This window comes from Anopheles marshallii, chromosome 3 (genome assembly GCF_943734725.1).
Source record: "Anopheles marshallii chromosome 3, idAnoMarsDA_429_01, whole genome shotgun sequence".
In the NCBI taxonomy this organism is placed as follows: domain Eukaryota; kingdom Metazoa; phylum Arthropoda; class Insecta; order Diptera; family Culicidae; genus Anopheles; species Anopheles marshallii.
Genome location: NC_071327.1, coordinates 35,218,002 through 35,235,794, shown reverse-complemented (window position 1 = coordinate 35,235,794; position 17,793 = coordinate 35,218,002). Strand labels below are relative to the sequence as shown.

General features: G+C 46.7%; 3 protein-coding genes across 3 annotated transcripts; all 3 read left to right on the top strand.

The window, feature by feature from the left end:
• The first annotated feature begins 1,621 nt into the window (after positions 1–1,621).
• LOC128715491 (CCR4-NOT transcription complex subunit 1) lies at positions 1,622–8,988 on the top strand. Its single transcript, XM_053810397.1, has 9 exons — positions 1,622–5,950; positions 6,023–6,133; positions 6,236–6,865; positions 6,955–7,305; positions 7,420–7,977; positions 8,047–8,288; positions 8,373–8,583; positions 8,673–8,821; positions 8,895–8,988. Exons 1-9 carry the CDS (start codon positions 1,637–1,639, stop codon positions 8,986–8,988), a joined length of 6,660 nt encoding a protein of 2,219 aa, XP_053666372.1. The 5' UTR covers positions 1,622–1,636.
• A 1,131-nt stretch (positions 8,989–10,119) lies between these two features.
• LOC128711455 (uncharacterized) lies at positions 10,120–11,492 on the top strand. Its single transcript, XM_053806332.1, has 2 exons — positions 10,120–11,227; positions 11,299–11,492. Exons 1-2 carry the CDS (start codon positions 10,120–10,122, stop codon positions 11,490–11,492), a joined length of 1,302 nt encoding a protein of 433 aa, XP_053662307.1.
• A 1,245-nt stretch (positions 11,493–12,737) lies between these two features.
• On the top strand, positions 12,738–14,073 carry LOC128711863 (uncharacterized). The gene is made up of 2 exons (XM_053806750.1): positions 12,738–13,809; positions 13,880–14,073. Exons 1-2 carry the CDS (start codon positions 12,738–12,740, stop codon positions 14,071–14,073), a joined length of 1,266 nt encoding a protein of 421 aa, XP_053662725.1.
• The last annotated feature ends 3,720 nt before the right edge of the window (positions 14,074–17,793 follow it).

Genomic DNA, 17,793 nt, shown 5'->3' with positions numbered 1-17,793 from the left:
CGGGCAAGCCGATTTTATTTGATTTGTGACAAAGGTGAAATAGAAGTGCATGAACTGATAGGATTTGCAACAATCGTTTTGCTTGGTTTCCGGAAACGCACAAGGGAAGCGCCAGAGAAAAGACTCCGTGTGTGTTAGCTGGGAAGAGGCAGATTTGCCAGTTTTTTTTTTTGTGTATAACTGCTTGTTCGTCGTGTTTTATTGAAATCGTAGCGGTTTATACGAAGACGCTCCACATATTCACCACCTCAATCGCTCGAATCGTCCTTGCTCTTGTAGCAATACGTGATATTTTACAGCATACGTTTTCTTCCCACATTTGTCTTGCAATCTCCTACATCTACCGCTCGGAATACGGCCCGGATCGCCTTGTTCATTGTATTGATCGGAAAATTTCGGTGTGACTAAAAAAACTATCCTCATCTGTGCCCTGGATTTTCATGCACGTTCCAACAATAGTTAGTGAAGGACTTCGGACTAGAAGCCGATCGTCACTTGCTGCGTTGTTTATTCTCGTCGATTGACTTTGGGGACGCCACACATTCCGCTTCCAGAGGTTATTGCCAGGCTCGCTTACTGGCCACTGAACTCGCGAGCCTGACAAACAAACCGCAGCTGGTAGCCAACATTTGCTTCGCCGTCGACAATCCGTTCTCGCAGCAAAAGGTAAGTGGTTTCCGTTGCAAAATGGTGGTGCTCCCACAGTTTGCGATTCACGCATATACCATGACATATTGGACAATAATTATTTGTACCATTTTCTTTCCCTCTCTGTTGTATCGTTTCATCCGGTACGCAACCGTCGGTTTGTCGGGTTTTGCAAATTAATCAGTCCCTGAAGCCAACGGCGAACCTGCTGACACAGATCTCGAAAACACTTTCTTGCACCCCGATCCAGGAAACGGCGCTGTCGATTGCTCTTTTGAACTCGGAACACCCAGAAACAGTACGGCTCGCGGAAACGCATCTCAAAACCTGCCTGCGGGGGTTAATAGAAAACTACGTCGAATCTGGTAAGAAGAAGCGAACAAAGTAAAACCATACCTTATTTTTGGATGAGCAAACATCTCCGTTATGTATTGCGCAATGTTTTTTTTAAGACAATAGTTTTGAAAAAGTTCGGCCCTTAAAACACCTCTTCTCCAATTTGGTTTTGGATATTTATCATTTGTTGGGTTGTTGGATAAGATTAGGAAAAGTTAAATGTAACATCGAACCATATGAAATGAGTTTTATAAATATTAGGATTCCTTACTCTCACCTCAATAATTTATTCTGCTTAAAATGTCTAAAAAAGTAATTCCTTCTTCGGCATACGATTAGAAGCTTTATGGCATATGAATTTAATTACTTACTTTTGTTATTCCTTCCAGATCCTGGCAGCAACGTAGAGGGAAACCTTAACGACGTTTCGCCAGAATTCTTACAGCAAATACTGTCCCTGATTTCGTACGGCAAACACTCCACCTACGGCCTTTCGGATCAAACGTACGAACGGTTCAGAAATCAACTGTGTCGCGATTTTCCGCGCGATCGCGTACCTCTCATTCTTGCGCCGCTACTGTACGCGGAAAATTCAGAAATTTCTGCCGAAATATTGAAAATTAACACACACAGCATCCTACAATCATCGATCATGAAAACGTCCTGGACGAATCTGGTTGTGGAAGTTGGTTACTCCTTCACGGCTACCCTTGACGATTGCCGGAACCATCTGCTGAAGGTTGGAGGACGCGAAATAACTCCCCAGGATGTGGCGAAGATTGTGTCCTCTATGTGCTTAACGCATGAAACCCTTTCGGAGAGTAACATAAACTTGCCTACGCCGAGTGCATTCTGGCCGCAGGGCAATGATCCTTCCGGTCAAAAAGGCAAGGATGGCAATGGGGGATCGTCAGCATCAGAAAACACCACCTGGAAACCGGAAGTGCTGGTACAGGCACTGAAGGAAGTGGTTCCCAACTTGAACTGGAAGGAGGTATGTCTGGCATTGGACCATCCGGAATTTATGCTGAAAGACCGCGCGGGACTGTCCTTGCTGTTGTCGATCGTCAAGATGGGCATGCAGTCAAGTAACATGGGCCAGACCTTCCCGGTCGAATGTCTATACCAGCGGTGGACCAACGTCGAAGGACAACTGTCGATCATTTCGCAGATTTTGAAAAATCAAGACCTTTACTCGTTTGCCGATCACATCTACACCAGCGTGTCGTTGGAGCTGCTGAAGACGCCACCGGAAACGGACAAAGAGGTGGCATCGTGGATTTCGCTGCACTTGGTTGACGTGCTGCTGTACATCGCGGATCATGCAAATTTGAGCGAAAAGGTAATGAAAATCTTCAAAGTCCCTGGAGCACACTGTCCGGATATACTGTTTTTGGCGCTGCTACAAATCAATCCTCCGATGACGACGGCAAGACAGGAACTGTTCACAAATTTGCTGCCGATCTTCTTGGGCAATCACCCGAACTCGGGAACCATCCTGCATCACGCCTGGAACCATTCGACATTTAACGTGACGTTGCGTCCAATCATACTGCACGGAATGGCCGATTGGTACATGGTTGGAGAGGGTGATCAATCACGACTCTCTCGCATTCTGGATGTAGCGCAGGACTTGAAGGCATTGTCGAGTCTACTGAATATTCGCTCATATATGTTCATCATCGATCTCGCTTGTTTGGCCTCGAGACGTGAATATCTCAAGCTGGAGAAGTGGTTAGCGGACAAAATCCGCGAGCATGGTGAACCGTTTGTGAAGACGATACTTAAATTTCTGCAACGCCGCTGTCCACACATCATGGGCGGAAAGTACAACGAGGAACAAATCCCGAAGTCGGCTCAGCTGCCACCGGAAACACTGAGCACTATTCTGAACTGTTTGCAAACTTGTATCGGCAATTGTACGCCTGAGGTGGCGGAAATGATACACAACATGACGCAGTACGGAATGTTGCTGAACTCGAAGACACGAGTACAGCAACAGCAGCAGCAGCAGCAACAGCAAGCGCCGCAGCAGCAACCACCACCGCCAGGTGTGTTACGATCCCACCGAGGGCTGGAAGCGTTCGGTCCTAACGCAATGAGCAGCCAACTGTTGCCACCCACCATGGTGGAATCATTGAACAGTCTTACAGCGAACATTGGTGGACTTAGTATCGGTGGACCAGGTGGCGGAAACAGTGCGTTCAGCTTCAACAACATCATAACTACGCCCGCATCACCGTCGCGCCTGCTCCCATCGAGCAGTCCTTTCCCGATGATGCCACTTCCGCCGGGAGCGGCAGCTGCAGCTGCTGCACAGGCCGGCCCACTTGGCAGATTGCAACAAACACCGAACGATAAGCTGGGTGCAGGTGGAGGTGCGGGTATTCCGAACACTGCCATCACCCAATCGCCGTTCCAGGCGGAAGCAGCAACTCAGCCGGTTTCGAAGGAGGTGGAAGATGAAGCGAACAGCTATTTCCAGCGAATCTACAATTTGCCACCGCATCCGACATTGTCGATTGATGAAGTGCTTGATATGCTGCAGCGTTACAAGGATTCGCCGAATCGGCACGAGAACGACGTCTTCCAGTGCATGCTACGCAATCTGTTCGAGGAGTACAAGTTCTTCCCTCAGTATCCGGACAAAGAACTACAGACGACGGCACAGCTGTTTGGTGGCATGGTAGAACGAAATCTTGTAACGACCTATGTTGCCCTCGGGCTTGCTCTGCGTTGTGTTTTGGATGCGCTCAAGAAGCAGGAAGGTTCCAAGATGTACTACTTCGGCATAACGGCGCTGGACCGCTTTAAAAACAAATTGCACCTCTATCCGAAGTATTGCGAGTACGTACGTTCGATCCCACATTTCAGCGAATTTCCACCGCATCTGATTGATTACATCGATTACGGTGTTCAGGGTCTAGAACCTCCGAATAAAACCCTTGGCCCGGGACCATTGCCACCACCAATCTTACAGTTCATCCCGAGCGGTGCAACTGGTCGTGGACCGGTCGGCAATCCACTGTACCGAAGCAATTCTGTAACCGGCACCAGCAACCTTACGTTGGCAGGTGTTTCAACGTCTGCTTCGGCCGCAGCCGCTGCGGCAACGGCGGCTTCCAGTGCAGGAAGCAGTTCGGGTACGCCTGGAAAACTGAATCTAACCGCGCAGTTAGTTGCCCCCGGTGGAAGTGGAGGAGGTGGTGGAGGTGTGGCCAGTAGCAGTGGCAGTGGTGCTGGCAATAGTACCGGTGGTGGACAACCGCCTCGTGTGAAATCAATCGCAAATGCAACGAACATAGATACACTTCTGGTTGCGACACAGGATCGTGAAGAGCAGATCATCACGCCGCCGGATGCTATCCAGGACAAAACAGCGTTCATATTCAACAACCTGAGCCAGATCAATCTGCAGCAAAAGTGTGAAGAGATTAAAGAAATTTTGCAAAAAGATTACTACTCCTGGTTGGCACAATATCTCGTCATGAAACGCGCCTCCATCGAAGTGAACTTCCATGTGCTGTATTCCAATTTTCTCGATGCGCTCAAAATTCCGGAAGTCAATAAGCTCGTTACGAACGAAACATTCCGTAATATCCGAGTGCTATTGCAATCGGATAAGGGTATAGCGAATTTTTCCGACCGCTCATTGTTGAAAAATCTTGGCCACTGGTTGGGAATGATGACGCTCGGTAGAAACAAGCCGATCTTGCATCTGGACATCGACGTGAAGTCGTTGCTAGTGGAAGCGTACAACAAGGGACAGCAGGAGCTGCTGTACGTAGTACCGTTTGTAGCGAAGGTGTTGGAATCGTGTGCCAAGAGTAAGGTGTTCAAACCGCCAAACCCGTGGACAATGTCGATTATGAATATACTTGCCGAACTGCACCAAGAACCGGAACTGAAGTTGAATCTGAAGTTCGAAATCGAGGTACTGTGCAAGAACCTCAACATCGACGTGAGCGATCTCAAACCCGCGATCTACCTTAAGGACCCGGAACGTGCTCAAAATATTGAGTACCAACTGTCACAGCCGAAGCCGAAAGAGGCACCCGCAGTAATGCCCGGGGCAGGAGTCGCTGGAATCGGTGTTGGAGGTGGTGGTGGTGCTGGCAGTGGTGTTGTTGCCGTAGTGTCCCAACTTCCACCCGGTCCGGATGAAATGGGCTCAAGTGGCCCATCGAGCTCTCCGGCCAATGTGGCGATGGATCCAGCACTAGCAGCAACAGGACCACCGGAACCGCGGTTCCACTACTCGGACATCAACATTGCAAATCCGAGCTGCATCACCCAGCACATCCTCTATCATCCGACCATTACCATTCTGCACACACAATCTCATCTGAAGGTGATTGTAAAGAACAGCCTGGAGCGGACGATAACTGAATGGATATCGTTGATCGTTGATCGCAGTGTTAAGATTGCATCGAAAACGACCGAGCAAATTATCCGTAAAGACTTTGCGCTTGACTCCGACGAGACACGTATGCGCCGTGCAGCGCACAATATGGCTCGTAGTCTGGTGGCCGGCATGGCGATGATCACTTGCCGTGATCAAATGTTACAAAGCATCCAGAACAACATCAAAACGGGCTTCCTGACAGCGCTGTCACACGCACAAAAGGATAGCATCGAGGGAGCCGCCACACAGCTGGCCGTGGACAACATCGAGCTGGTGTCAGCCTTCATCCAAAAGACCGCTATCGAGAAGGTGGCCATCGAGATGGAAAAAATCCTGGCGGAAGATTTTCAACTGCGCAAAATTGCTCGGCAGGAAGGCCGACGCTATTGGGATGCTAGCGTACTATCGTACCAGACGGAACGAATGCCGGAACGTATTCGACTCAATGTCGGCGGTATCTCGCCGAGTCAGTTGGCTGTGTATGAAGAGTTTTCGCGCAACATTCCTGGGTTCTTACCGATCACGGAACGAGATGTGGCTCAGTTTGCACCGAAGATATCGGTAAGTTTGAAAGTCAAAGAATTGACGATATTGAAGAGAAAATATGCAAACGCAACGATTTTATTATTTTAGGAGTTGCTTCCATTTGTTGCTACACCCGACGAAATTGGTGCCATGTACGATGAGCTAGCGAGCAAAATGGATGCTTTCATCAAGGCGACACGCATCATTCCCATACTACAGGTAGGATCTTACGAAGAGCCGTTGATACCATTGTTGTTATGTTCTCAAGAATGTAACGAACTTGCTTGAACTCGTTTTAATCTATTGATCATTTATGTACAGCTTCATACGAACAACATGGAACAGTTGCTGGAATATTTGATTCACGCGCACCGTTCGTTGGACAACTTAACAGGGTGTACGCTGTTGAATAAAGCGGTGGAGGGATTGCTGGAAGGTTTGGTGAACATACCAGACCAGCTCGAGCACATCAAACTTTACCGCGATATACATCTGCGCGTAATGCGCCTTATGCAAGATAACCGACTGTTTGGACCGCTGTGGACGAACAAAGCCATCACACGATACATGTTGGAATGTCGTGAAGAGCTGCGCTATAATGTGGAGGCCGTCGATTTGCTGATTTCGTCCAACTTTGTCAACATGCAGCAGTTCGACATCATGTTGGTGCAGCTGATGGACAATGGTAACAATTACGTGGCCGTCGTGTTCGCGATGCAGCTGCTGCAGACGTTCTTCATCGACGAGCGCCACAACTCGTCCATCACCGAGAATGAGCTGGCAAGCACAATCGAAATGTTGCACCGCTTGACCGCGCATCCGCGTGCACCGGAAGGGTTAACACATCTGATCGAAATGCTCCGTGCCAACCACGATCCAAACTCGTTCCTTATGGATCGCGCTGTCGTTGGACCAACGTCCTTCATTCATGCGGGTTTAGCGCAAGCAAGGGTAGGTGACCTGCTGTAAATGTGTGAATTTGAACCGAATTTTAATGACACTTTAAACCTTTTTTTCCTCCCTGTCGATACAATCTTTAGTCGGACATTGACGATTCACCTGGTTTTCTTGAACGGGCAGAATTTCTGCTCAAGGATTGGGTTACGATTGCATTATCACCGAACAGCTGTCGCGATCCGCTCAAGGGTTTTAGTGTGTTTGTTGGAAAGATGAATGCGCACGGCTTTCTAAAAGGCGATGAACCGCTGATACGATTCTTCCGCTTTGCTACACAGTACTGCATCGACCTAACGTATCGCAACATGAACGAACCGAATTCAAAAGCGAAAATTTTCCAATTCATCGATGCATACGTGCGGTTGATCGCGCTGCTGGTAAAACATTCGGGTGAAGGTGTCAACACGAATACGAAGCTGAATCTGTTGAACAAGGTAAGAATTTTTGAATAGTCTGTAGCAGTGTTTCTTTGCCAATGACCGATAAATGCCATGAAATGAGTAACGTAATTAATAAAAATTATTATTTCTTCCGCTTTTCCTTGCTAGATTCTGGGTATTGTCGTTGGTATTCTGTTGCACGACCAGGACGTACACGCAACCACCTTCCAGCAGATGGGCTATCAACGAATTTTTGCTATGCTTTTCCTTGAGCTGACCACGCAAGATCCAATTTTGGAGAATATCAGCATCAGTGTTATTACCGCGTTCTGTCACACATATCACATTTTGCGTCCATCAGCTGCACCAGGATTTTGCTACTCCTGGCTAGAACTGATCGCGCACCGTGTCTTCATCGGACGTGTTCTTGCGCTGATTCCTCAGCAGAAGGGTTGGCACATGTATTCGCAGCTACTGATCGATCTGTTCAAATACCTTGCGCCATTCTTGCGCAACGCCGAGCTAGCGAAACCGGTACAGCATCTGTACAAGGGAACGTTGCGAGTGTTGCTAGTGCTGTTGCACGATTTTCCCGAATTTCTGTGCGATTATCATTTTGCCTTCTGCGATGTCATTCCATCGAACTGCATCCAGATGCGCAATCTGATTCTCTCACCGTATCCACGAAATATGCGCTTGCCGGATCCATTCACTCCGAATCTAAAGGTATTAAGGATGCCGCTTTCTACATTGGAGCATCAACTAACTAACATGATTTTATGTGCATGTTTGCAGGTGGACATGTTGAATGATATTGGCGGATCGCCGCGTATTTCCATCAACTACGTTTCCTCCATTCAGCCCGCAAGCTTCAAAAAAGATCTCGACTCGTATCTGAAAGCCCGCGCCCCGGTCACCTTCCTGTCGGAGTTGCGTTCGAATTTACAGATTTCGAATGAGGTGGGATCGCGCTATAATATACCGTTGATGAACGCGCTGGTCCTGTACGTCGGCACCCAAGCCATTGCTCACATTCGGTATGATCATGAAAACGCTAAATTGTTGGTTGTATTCGTACATTGCATAATGTAACTTTGTTACTCTATTCTTTCTCGCTGTAGATCGAAAAATTTGGGCCCAACAATGTCCACGATCATCCACAGTGCACATATGGATATTTTCCAGAACTTGGCAGTGGATCTAGACACCGAGGGACGCTATTTGTTCCTGAACGCGATTGCTAACCAGCTACGCTATCCGAACAGTCACACGCATTACTTTAGCTGTTGCATTTTGTATCTGTTCGCTGAGGCAAACTCGGAAGCGATCCAGGTATGTTTTCAGATCGTAACTAGCGGAAAGATATTTTATATAAATATTGCTCACGATGTCTCTCTCTCTCTCGAATGTATTCTCTGTAGGAACAAATCACCCGTGTTCTTCTCGAACGCTTGATCGTTAATCGTCCGCATCCTTGGGGATTACTGATCACCTTCATTGAGCTGATCAAAAACCCTATTTACAAATTCTGGGATCACGATTTCGTTCATTGCGCACCGGAAATTGAGCGGTAAGTAGAACTGTCTTAGAATTCACACAAAAGTGCAGTAATAATACTAATCGTGTGCATCGTATAATTCTAGTCTCTTCGAATCTGTGGCAAAGTCGTGCATGGTCACTAGCAAAAGCCAGCAGCAAATTCAAAACGTCGAGCCTGATATTACGGAGTGTAACTAAATGGTGCCGATAAAAAATGCACAGATTAGACCCGTTCTCATCGATAACCCACACGCCCCAAGGAACGATAAATCAAACGAATACGTCAAGCTGACGTGTGTTACACCGGTTGACGTTAAAAAAAACAGCAGGTGTATATAAGTCTCCACATTTACATACCACATAAAATGGAAAAGATGAACGAATTTCAAACAAAAGCACGTCAACCATTTTAAAAACATGTACAACAAAAAATACTTCTTCAGCCTGTAGAAATCAAGAACAGCATGTAAATTGTGACCATTGAATGGGTCGATCGCTTAATACTGTGAAGAGTTTTACAGCAAACGAATCGCGCATGTTCTGCATTTTCCATTGCCTTTGGAGTGGCCGCTGAAGGTAATGAAAAAAATTGCTTGCAACTTGAATCGCGAATCGATGATGTTTAGAATGTAATAAAATGTACAGAGAAAAGCTGTAAAGCAATGAATGAGGGAAAATGGCGTTATAGTGCCGCGGTTCCATCAGTTCAATTTGTAATGTGCGGTGGGACAGATAATTATTGCAGTAATCTGTAGGATAGGGTTTGTCGTAATAATTGAAATAAATAATAGATTTGAATTGATGTTTGAGTTGCACTCCAGCAGGCACAGCACTTCCGAAACTGGAACAATAAGCGGTGGCAAATTGTTTGGCGCACAATACACGAATGCGCTTACAGCTGAGAAGTTGGCGAAAAATGAAAACATAACATTTTGATCGCTAGTAACCGTACTCTGGCTGGGTCGTGTTTATCACGATTAACGCTGCCCGTGTCTTTATTTATTTTTCTCAAAGCAAATTTTAATAATAACCCCACACTGACAGTACGAGGGAGATTCGCGATCAGTGATAGTGTTGAGCAGCCTGAGCGAAAATATATCTGGTCCTGTATTCATTTTATTCCTTCATACTAGAGGTAGCCTCGCGTATTGTTTCTCTTCCGTTATCAATTGGTCAGTCAATTGGCTGTCTCGCTGTCTCTCTTTCTCTAGCATTTTATATCAATCAATGTTAGCGTTGATAAGAGGCGTAAAGGTCGCGTGGCAGCATACCGCACCATTCGCATTAAGTTTGTGTCGTTTGAGCAGTTAGTTCATCAACCGCTTCAGCATGTCGACCGGGAAAGAAAATCAAGCAACGGCCGTAAAACAATTGCCGCCTTTCTTGAACGCGTCCTTTCTGCAGCGTATTTTAGAGGAGAATCTAAGTGATAGTCCTATCCGCATCGAAACATTCAATGCCCAGCTTGCGACCCAACCCGGGGACAATTATAGCAGTGACGTTTTCACCATCGTGGTCCATTACAATGGCTCCGAGGAGATCCGACTCGTAGCGAAAATCATCGTCAACGAAGAAATGTTGAAGAATTTCGGCGAAAGTCTCGGCACATTCGTCAAGGAGGTAAATACATTTCGACAGCTGCTGCCTGCCTTTAGTCGGATTGTTTCGGGTTCAGGTGCAACGAATTCGGTACAGTTCGGTGCCCGGTGTTTCTATGCGACCCGAGACCCAGCGGATACGATCGTGTTCGAGGATCTGAAGGCCCTTGGTTACCGCATGCCGGATCGTACCCGTGGCGGACTGGACCTGGCGCATTGTGAGCTAATCATGCGCAAAATTGGACTGTTCCATGCTGCCTCGATGGTGTACATGGCGGGCGGATCGTACGATAGGCAATTTTTTGCCGACCGATACTCCTACGGAATGGCCCGTCCGGGTGATGATGAATCGAACAATCCGGCCCTCACTATGTTCTGTAAAGGGTTGGACAAGTTTTTGGAAGTGTCTAAAGATTGGCCAGAGTTGGAGCGCACCATTTGGTTGAAGCTGGAGGCACTGAAACCGGACTATAAGCGACGCCTGCTGAAATCACTCTCACCGGAAGGACCCCACGAGGAGGTAACCTATCGTGTGCTGAATCATGGCGATCTTTGGACTAATAATATGATGTTCCGGTACGAAAATCCGGCGGACGATGCGAGCGTACGGGAGGTGATGTTTGTTGATTTTCAACTGTGCAACTACGGTAGTGCCGGTCTCGATCTGGTGTACTGTCTTCACAACTGTCCCCAGCATGAAGTACGCGAAAACCGCACCAAACATCTGCTGGAGATCTATCATCGATCGCTGTGCAAAGGTTTGTCTACGGGTGGTTACAAACAGTGCGTCCCAACGCTAGCCGACGTTCACCGGGAGTATGAACGACACGAGTTCATTGGTACGTTATGTTTTGGGGGGAGGTAGTGAGATAATTATGATAAAGTATTTAATCGCTTCTTAACATTCCAGGACTCGTGAGCGGACTTTCGATGCTACCGATCATCCTGATGGAACGCACGGAAGGAGTGAAACTGTCGTTCGAGAACCTCATTAATGCGGAAGATGCGGAAAAAATCCGCGAGATACAGTACCAAGGCAAACAGTATCGTAAATCGGTTATTTCCATCCTGGAACGTTTTAATGCGAAGGGTCTACTGGATTAGTATTGGTCGTTCCATAGAACCTCTGGAGATATCATTTTGTTTATTCTAATTAGCATCCTTCTTCTTCTTCTGTCTTGCCTGCCATTTCTGGCTTTCCGTACATCTACACCTGACGATTGCCAACGTCCCTGTCATTTAACATGGTACGTTACTAAATTCTCGAAGTTTCCTTTGATTTGTGGAAGATCAAAATGCAAGGTTCTCTTGGTAACGTACCTCGGAAGACCGCTAGGTGTAGATGTACGGTCAAACCTTTTTTTTATCTGTTGCGGGATAGTTAAGTCTTGCATGTGTGGGTTTGGTATGGATGGGATTTTGGAAAGGTCTTGTGGTATGATACCTTGACCGCTACCTACACATCATCGGGCCCCTTAAAACTAGCGTTCTTAGTTGAGGATGAAACTCAACAATGAAGATTGTCGGTGTTTTTAGTCTCGTCCATCCATTGTGCCCGGTTTTATGTAACGAATACATCATTATTCAAAAAAAAAGATTCGCCATTTTCATTCGCCATCCAACAGGCAATACAATAGCTAAACAAAAGCAGCTTTAGAGGTACGCTATATTGTTGATCATAGGCTTAGGCATGTATAGGCTTAAGGTCGACGGTATGTCAATAGAAAGCGTTATAACCACACGCATAATAGTTTAATGTGGTGTTGAAATTTTAGTCACATCATGCTACTATTACTACTATTGCATGCATTAAACAGCTTTCTTTGTTGTTTGAAATATCACATATCAGCGCTGCTAATAAGCGTCCATTACACGAACAGAGATGCCACAGAGTTTACTCAGTCATGCGCTTAAAATGGTTAATTTACCCAGCTTTTGAATTTAGTCAGGGAGCTTAAAAACGTCCCGCACAGCTAAACTCAGGGCCAAATATTTGCCTTTTTTGTAGATCTGGTTAATCTGTTCGTGCCGTGCTTCACAATGCTGTGCTGTGTGACTAGGTTCTTTTGTTTTTCTAAGTTACTGCTATGCGGGTTGTGCTGTAATTAAGCTACGGAAGCGACTATTCGAACGCACTGGCTGCTGATGATGATTCGCTCTATCGTTTGCTGAAATGTGCTTATCATTCTTCTCTCGTTTAATGGCGGGGGTGTACATCGCCTTTTCCATGATGGTGACCCAAACGGACGGTAAATCATTTGCGGTGGACAGCCGTATCCGCCGGCATCCCGGTGAATCTTTTCCTTCCCGACGATCGCGAGCGCGAATTTCTTCCTCAGTACTATCGAGATGTCCAACCTGGAAGGAACACAGCAGCAGGAGCTACCCAGCTATCTTACGGAATCGCTGATAAAGCGTTCGCTCGAGCACGATCTGCAGCGCTCGGTAACGATCGATCGTTTCACTGCCGGTCCTGCAACGTTGGCCGGCGATAACTATCTGAGTGATGTGTTCTGGATCCGGGTGGAGTACGATGGTGGATTGGCCGAGAAGCGCCTGCTAGCGAAGTGTATGCCGGATATTGGTGATCGTGGCGCTACGCTGGACGTGCTGGACGCTTTCCGCAAGGAGTCGGAAACGTTCCAGCATTTGCTGCCCGAGTTCAGTCGACTTGTTTCCACGGACCGGAAGGAACAGTTTGGGGCGAAATGTTACTACGCCACGACCGAACCCATTCGAACGCTCGTGTTTGAGGATCTGAAAGCGCTTGGCTTTCGTATGTTTGATCGAACACAAGGCGGGTTAAATTTCGAGCATATGACGCTGGTAATGCGCAAGATTGCTAAGTTCCATGCCGCATCCATGCTGTACGCTGGCCAGAGCCCGGATCATGAACGTCGTTTGGCCGCGCGGTATGCGTACGGGATCCACAACCCCGTAGAAAAGCCCGACGAATGTCGTGTTCTGGAAGCGTTGCAGAAGGGGCTAGATAAGTTCATTTCTGTTGCGCGCGGTTGGCCAGAACTTGAAGCGGTTGTATTGCGAAAGCTGGAAAAAATAAGACCCACGTTTAAGGAACGTATCGCCGAATGTGTCAAGCCACAGCAACCGGGTGCCCGCTACAAGGCACTGAATCATGGCGATCTGTGGAGCAATAACATGATGTTCCGGTACGAGAACGAAACAACCGTGCGGGAGGTTATGTTCGTCGATTATCAACTTTCTACCTACGGTAGCCCGGGATTGGATCTTGTCTACACGCTCTACAACTGTCCTCACCGGGACATTCGTCTCGATCGACGTGAGGATCTGCTGAAAGTGTACCATCAAGTTTTGCGCGAAACCTTGAAACAGAACCATTACGAGGATGTGCCTTCGTTAGAGGATGTTAAAGAGGAGTTCACTAGGAATGAATTTTTCGGTAATGATCTGCAATAGATTTAGTGGAAAGCAATGTGGTAATCACTTTAAAAATCATTGTTTTTTGCCAGGACTCGTCTGTGCAATTACTTTCCTTCCGATCATGACGATGGAACGGTCCAACGATTTGGACCTCAGCTTCGATGCATTCTTCAAAGAGGAGCATGGCGATCGCGTACGAGATGCGCAGTACAATGGAATCGTGTTTCGTCAGTCGGTAGTACCGATACTGCATAACCTTCACGATCGTGGCTATATTCAGTGAAGAAAGCTTCACGCCGAACACGGGATCCTTCAACATCTTTCAACTATTACAGCTTTTATTAAGGGGCTCTGTACAAGTACAAAATAAAGAAGTGATCTAGACGCTTCAATTCTTTTGTTTTTAGATGTTTAACAGCAAACGAAGATACCATGTCGCGTTACTGTCGTATTTACCTTCGAAGTATAGCTCATGTTATGGCTGTGCAAAGAGTTTGTGGACCTGATAAGATACCTTCGTTATGCTCAAAAGACCAAATCGAGTCTGTTTCTAGCCAGATTCAAGTGCTTTTGAAACTTCATAGAGCTTTGTGAACTGATAAGAATGATGCTATAAATAACCAACGTGGATGTAGGCGCGTGCCATACCCGCTGTCATAATAAATCTAAAAGGTAAGCACCGTAATTTCATGCGTGGGAGTTGTACTGGTGTTTTAGTTAACTAATGATAAGACTGTATGCTCCAAGTATTCTAGAGGAAATTAATTCAGGCAAATTGTCCAATTATATGGTTTTATAATCAACATTAACAAGACCATCGTGCAAACAGGCAAAAAGTTACAAAAAGAAGAATCACCGTTCTACAGATAGACGCTATCTATATCGATATTAAGTGTGGCATTCGATTGTGTACCTTACACTATCCTGCTCGCGAAACTAGACACGCTTGGACTTCGTGGATACATGATGTTGTGGATGAGATCATATCTTCAAGATCGACATTACTCGGTGAAGCTGGACCTCTTACACGCAAGGCCTTTACGCGCATCCTCAGGCGTCCCACAAGGCAGCAACAGTAAGACCAATTACTGTTCCTGCTCCTGCTATCAACGATGTGTCCTTGATTATCCCAAAATATAATCATCTCACGACCATTCCCAATAACACGACTTCCAGACTTAGTGCCATCGAAATGCCTTAACACTCTGCCCATATAAATGTGTGGCGATCACTGTTAGCCGCTCTCGATTTCAGTCAACCTACGACTATGCGCTAGATGGGTTAAACTTGCAGAGGAAACAGTGTGTCAAGGATGTAAGCGTCTTGCTTGACACGAGGCTTTCCTTTAAGTCGTGGCCAGCAGCAGTAGCGTGCTTAGACTGGTCATTAATATGGCTCGTGAATTTCAAGGTGCTCTATTGCTCACTAGTTCGATTGCTGCTGGAGTATGCTAGCATCGTGTGGTGGCCTCACGCAACACGGTCTCAAGCGTGTCTAGAGACCATCCACCACAAACTCACCTGGTTTGTTCTTCGATGCTGAGACCAGAGGCTAGACTACCGGACCACATGCACGCTGGTTGGTCTGCCATCTTTAGAAGAGTGAATATCCCAAGCCAGGCTGTCGTTTATCGCGGGACTCCCCGAATCTTCAATCGGCAGTTAATCTATACGTCCCAGCCAGGTCACTTCTTGCCCGGGCAATGCTAGTGGTCACCGAACGTAGGACAGTATCCGGCTCCTCTGATCCGCTTCTTGAGATGTGCCGTGTATTCAACGCCGTCAGCGATATTTTCGTGCCGGGGTTCTCGGCAGCTGCCGTTCACACGTCTAATTCCGTGTTATAATATGCGTTTCTGTTTTTAACTGCGTCTATCTGTTTCCTCTCAAACTGTAATTGTAACACGGTACCGAGAGGGTTCACCTTTCCATCGACCGAGTAATAAACGTTAAGCAAACATTAAACAAATGTGTTGAGGGCTCGGGAGGAGTCCAGAAAGTGAATACGGAAGTGAAAAGTAGCAAGGTTGAAGTCAACTAAATAGAAACTCCGGATTAAACGAAGCTCATGTTTTTTTAACAAAAATCATTCTGGCCAACAAGTGACCGATGGAAAAGGATAAAAATCAGATACTCGACTGATTTCTGGCAGTTGGAGGTATTGTCTAAAACGAGACAAACTCATCAGCAGTGCAGTGACGAACAAACATAATCGGCTTAAAGATTCTAAAGTCATGCGTGCAGTGATGTCCCGTTGGGTGATTTTCAATTTATTTTTTGGGTTTTACCCGGGTTTTACCAATTTTGATTCCGCCCAAAAATAAATAGTTTCAATTTAAATCCGTTGTAATATCAACAATTCCAAGATTAATGCAATATTTTAGTAATACATATTTCAAACCAAATAGTCGCCAAACAATTCTTCGTCTTGGTCCGCTCACAGTTGAGCACGTCGGCATGGCCAGGTCATCAATCCGTCTCCAGGAAACCCGGTCCAGGGCTGCTCTTATCCACCACTGACTGCACCCGATCTCCGACAGGTTCTGCTCCACTTGATCCAGCTAACGAACTCGATGCGCTCTTCTGCGCTCAGTGCCGAACGGGTCACTAATGACCAACTTCCTGGTGGGGCATGAGTCCGGCGTCCTCATCACGTGCCCCAACTATCGGATCCTGCCGGCCTTTACCATCGGCAACTGTCAACCGTCTGGATGTCTGATCCGCCAAACAGCTCAGTTAGCTCGTGGTTCATTATCCTTTTCCACACGCTCTGCTCGCAAATAACGCCAAAGATAGTCCGTAGCACCCGCTGCTCGAAAATAGCCAGAGTGTTGGCGTTCTCCGCCTATATCGTCCAAGACTCATGACCATAGAGGATTATCAGACGTAACGTGCATTTCGTGTGTTGCTGGAGTTTTCTGGAACGCAGGTGCTTGTGGAGGCCGTAGTAGGCTGTTACGTTTCGCTGCTTACGTTGATGCCCGAAGTTACGATCGTACAACATAACGCAGGTAGCAGAACTTCCTACCACTTCGAGATCGTCACCGTCAACTGATACTCTGCTTCCAAGTCGGGGTTCTATCACGATCAGAGCACCCAGCAGGCAGGTACTTTGACTTCGTCGCATTGATCCTCAATTCAATGATATCGACCTCGCGTTTCAGTCCTCACACACCGCCGCTGATGTCCGCCCGATGAAGTCGTTGTCATCCGGAAAGCCTAGGAATTGGATAAATCGGGTGAAAATCGTACCCCGGATGTCGAAGCCCGTGCTACAGTAACTGTAAAACGGACTGTCTGTCCTCTTACTTCAGACCCTGGTGAGTGTACCCCGGCCATAGTGGCCCTCCACAGCCGTAGGGTGTGCCATAGTTCGGTCCAAGCTATGGTATTGTAGACCGCCTTGAGGTCAAAGAACAGGTGTTGCGTAGGGATCTGCTGCTCTCGGCATTTCTGGAGGATCTGCCGTAGAGTAAAGATTTGGCAAGTGGTCGCCTTCATTTGCCTTCAAAAAACCCAGCCTCCGACGAAATCTGTAGCATCTGACGCAAGTCTGCAGAAGAGTATTCGGGGCAGGCAATTATAATTGATATTATAATAATATTATAGGCAGCATTGACGACTCGTCCTTTTTGTATACTTGGTGTATGACACCCAGTTTCCACTTGTCTCCCTGGTCCTAAATTCCCGCAAATCCAATTACAGAGTTTTGTTTTACTAACTGCTTTTTTCATTTGTTTTCAGTGCTTACAGACTTCTGATTGGGAAATTCTAGAAGCACGTCGGTGTTCTCGCATATCAGTCCCAATAACAAATTTCAGACAAATGCCGTCGAATACAGGGCTGATTCACATGTAAAGCCAGCTATGCAAGAATCTCAAAGTATCGAGTATTCATAGCCAGAAATTCATGTGAGTTACCTTTATAAGAAATACCATTGTTTAAATTGTATTTTATTTGTTTGTTGCTACTACTAGTAATTGTGTTATTATGAGCAATGATTT

Bases quoted from the DNA above. Each gene is read 5' to 3' on its own strand.
- LOC128715491 (XM_053810397.1), top strand. From the start codon at position 1,637: ATGAAAACGTCCTGGACGAATCTGGTTGTGGAAGTTGGTTACTCCTTC. The intron at 6,134-6,235 runs GTAGGATCTTAC...ATTTATGTACAG, and splicing joins GCATCATTCCCATACTACAG to CTTCATACGAACAACATGGA. The intron at 8,289-8,372 runs GTATGATCATGA...TTCTCGCTGTAG, and splicing joins CAAGCCATTGCTCACATTCG to ATCGAAAAATTTGGGCCCAA.
- LOC128711863 (XM_053806750.1), top strand. From the start codon at position 12,738: ATGTCCAACCTGGAAGGAACACAGCAGCAGGAGCTACCCAGCTATCTT. The intron at 13,810-13,879 runs GTAATGATCTGC...GTTTTTTGCCAG, and splicing joins CACTAGGAATGAATTTTTCG to GACTCGTCTGTGCAATTACT.
- LOC128711455 (XM_053806332.1), top strand. From the start codon at position 10,120: ATGTCGACCGGGAAAGAAAATCAAGCAACGGCCGTAAAACAATTGCCG. The intron at 11,228-11,298 runs GTACGTTATGTT...TTAACATTCCAG, and splicing joins TGAACGACACGAGTTCATTG to GACTCGTGAGCGGACTTTCG.